General features: G+C 40.6%; 1 protein-coding gene across 1 annotated transcript; it reads right to left on the bottom strand.

Moving 5' to 3' along the window:
- Positions 1-1,218: 1,218 nt before the first annotated feature.
- On the bottom strand, positions 1,219-2,824 carry dynlt5 (dynein light chain Tctex-type family member 5). The gene is made up of 5 exons (XM_042514522.1): positions 2,794-2,824; positions 2,302-2,430; positions 2,033-2,124; positions 1,520-1,644; positions 1,219-1,422 (listed from the first exon to the last, which is right to left on the bottom strand). The coding sequence occupies exons 2-5, from the start codon at positions 2,412-2,414 to the stop codon at positions 1,219-1,221; spliced, it is 534 nt and encodes a 177-aa protein (XP_042370456.1). The 5' UTR covers positions 2,415-2,430; positions 2,794-2,824.
- Between the last annotated feature and the right edge of the window lie 514 nt (positions 2,825-3,338).

A 3,338-nucleotide genomic window follows, 5' to 3' on the forward strand; every position in this document is an offset into this window, starting at 1 on the left:
TGCTGCTGAATAAAAGCAGCTTAACTGAAAAGGTTAATCAAACACACATTTACAATACAAACTGTAGTTTTGATTTTGGTTGTGCATAGTCCCATCACTTATACCTAAAAACAGGCTGACTATTTCCAGGTCACCTCTATTCCATGACATGTTTAAGTTTGAGAAACAAGTGTACCGGTTAATGCTACCATCTCTTCTCGGAATCACAGTTTTATGTTCATGATAGTGCATGCAAACTCCACTATGTTGCTATGTAGAGAGCCATCACCTCAGTTTGTTGCAGGATGGACATCTAAAGCGACCCATTAAACAACAATTTACTTAATCCATGGCAATAAAAACTCTGTGGTTCGGACGTAAAAAAAGCAATTCCTTCTCTTTAACATTGACGAAATGCAGTCAATCAGAGATCATCACAGCGACACAGATTCCCACACACATCCCGAATGACCGGAGTGACATCCGTTTGTTAAAAGCACACGATGGTTATCAAAGATAATAAACACCATTAACACAGATTTTAGAAAGTGAGTGACATCACTGGAGACCGTACATAAAAGGGTTGATCGGGACAGATGCTCTCTGAGAATGAACAACATGAGACCACTACTTCTGCCTGCGATGCTGCTGTGCATGTTGTGCGTAATGGAAGTTCAGACGCAGGAGAATGCACTGAGGCTGTGTGGCCGGGCGTTTGTGCGGGCAGTGGTGTATACCTGTGGGGGATCCAGGTGGAGAAGACTGACGGGAGAAGAGATTTTGGAAGACAGTGAGTACACAGTCACTTTAATATGTAGATTTAAATTCACAACTGTAATAATAAATGACTGACAGGCTGATATATCTTGGCAGGTAACAGGGGGCCAAAACTAAAGACAACAGATGTTCCAGCGATGAGCCGTCATCTGCGAGATCAAAACGAGGAACTAATATCAGTGTGCTGTCAACTAGGCTGTCGAAGGAGTGACCTCTCCATGCTCTGCTAGAGGGGATCATCATCGAGCTGTCAGTCATTATTTTAAAACATTGTTCGGATGTGATTTTAATTTCCCAATGCTACCAAAAATTAAAAAACACCATGAATTTTGCTTTTGTTTTGGTTTTTTTTTATCATTGTACACATGGCAAAATAAATATAGAACTCTCCAATCTTTTCGTAACTGAGAAATGCAAAAGTGAGTCTCTTGTTCTCATCAGTGTATTCACTGTCTGCATGCTTCACTCAAAGTAAACAGCGTAAAGTGTTGCCACGCCGAACAGAGAGCTGTTCTTAAAGGAGTAGGACGCGAACGTGTCGTTAGATGCGTCCCACAGACAGCGGCTGCTGATCTGCATGCTCTGCCCCGTGAGCTGGCCGATGTGGACCAGGACGACAATCTTATATCGGGGAATCATGAGATCCTTCACGCGAGCTCTTATCACCTGGGAGGGGCAATCCAGAGAATGAAATTAACAGAACAGAAATTTAAGGTATTCAAAGGGTGCTGCAGAGGTGAATACGCTTTTCAGTTTTACTTACCTCACATATTGTTTTAGTCATTTTCTGAGACCATTCTGCTTCATATTTCTCCTCTTGGAGGTAACTGGTGAGTACATCCTTTAGTATGTCTGTGACAGCAGGAACAGGGATGCGTTTGTAAGGTCCTGTAGTCCAAAAAACACAAAAAACACAGCAAATGAGTTTTACTTTGTGTGCAGTTGCTTTGGATTAGTGAATAATATTGTGATGCATTATTCTGAACTGGGAAAGCTTATTCAGCTTCAATCCCTCCCTAACATGTGCCAATCGCTTGTACTTACAGAAAGCTAAATGTTTCAGTGCCTCGGTGTGAGGTTGTAGTGGGGCTAAAGTACTGAATTAATCACATCAAATGAATAAATTCAATATTTGCCTCACATATTTTGATGAACAAAATCTCCTAAAGAATCAAAAAAATTAAATCACTGATGTATTAATCTGTTGCAGCACATCTGTATTTGGTGATGATGCTGTGGTGCAGCAATTATGTCACACAGGTGAATATCATCTCACCTGTCTGGTAGGTGTTCTCCATTGTTACAGCCATCCGAGCGTTGTCATCATGGTGTGCTAGTTCGTCTATGTACGACACAGTGCTTATAGAGCTGAAAGACATGATCAGACCCCTAAATAACCTAACAGCCACAAATTTCTCTACCAAACACTCTGTGTGGGGAGGACTTTCTGAATATGAGTCTGCCAGGTTGGTATGATTACTAAAGACGACTGACAAAAATGCCAGATTGGAAAAAGGTTTATATTGGCCCATATTATCTACTCACTCTTTAGTCCTGCCAGTTGTTTCTTTGCCTCTGACTCCATGGCTTGCCTCTGAGGGCACCTTGCCTGTCCTCTTCTCTCTTCGCTGGGATTTGTCTTTCATCCGGTCAGACATTACAGCGTCCCCTTGACTTCACATGATGAATACAAATATATATCCGTTAGCTCTGTTAATATCTAACAATTATTTACCCATAAACAAAATACAGTAGCTTACAACTTTAAACCCCTGGAGATATCGCAACACATATCATCAAGCCCTCAAACCTTTGAAATGAAAACACATAAATAGAGAGCAGGTAGGTAAACTACTCAAATTAAGTATAGCATTGTTTTGCTAGCTTTTCTGGGTAGCGTTAGCAAAGTTGACGTAAGTTAGATAGCTGTTAAGAGTTGGCTCGTTTGTAAACCCATTATTGTTTTGGTTATTTTTAGATGATAGTATAGTTTTACAGAGTTTTGTTGTGTAAAATGGGTCATACAAAAAACATTACCGACTGAAATTAACACGTTTTTACCGACTCCGAGCACGGTTGTCAGCCCCGGACAGCTTTCCGTTGTCATGGCAACAGTGATCCACCATCATTCACTGGGAGGAGCCTCTATGCACGAGGGCCTCTGTTGCACGTGCTGCTGGCTGCTTGTCACAGAGGTGAGCTTCTTCAGTGTGTTTATGAGCTTTTAAATTGTGCATGTTTATTATTAAAGTCTATGATGTGAAAACCAGCTGTTATCAGGGATAATGATGAGGAACTGTTCGTTATTTATAAGGAGGGAGGGGGTGACCACCCAGTGCAAAAAGGGGGAGGCATGTTTTTTTTTGAGCACTAAGGAGGGATTTTTTTTTTATTATTTTGGTTTAAGGGAGGGGGATGCACATATAAACAGTTGTATTTTGTAGTTATCTTACCACTGTTTTTACAGAAATGATTACACCTTTTATCATAGCCAGAAACTGTAAAACCAGAAACTATGATTGGATTTTAATTTTTTTTGATGATCGACTATATGTGGGATGATATGTTTCCGTCAGAAAAAA

The sequence above is a fragment of the Plectropomus leopardus genome, unplaced genomic scaffold (assembly GCF_008729295.1).
Source record: "Plectropomus leopardus isolate mb unplaced genomic scaffold, YSFRI_Pleo_2.0 unplaced_scaffold15188, whole genome shotgun sequence".
Lineage (NCBI taxonomy): Eukaryota > Metazoa > Chordata > Actinopteri > Perciformes > Serranidae > Plectropomus > Plectropomus leopardus.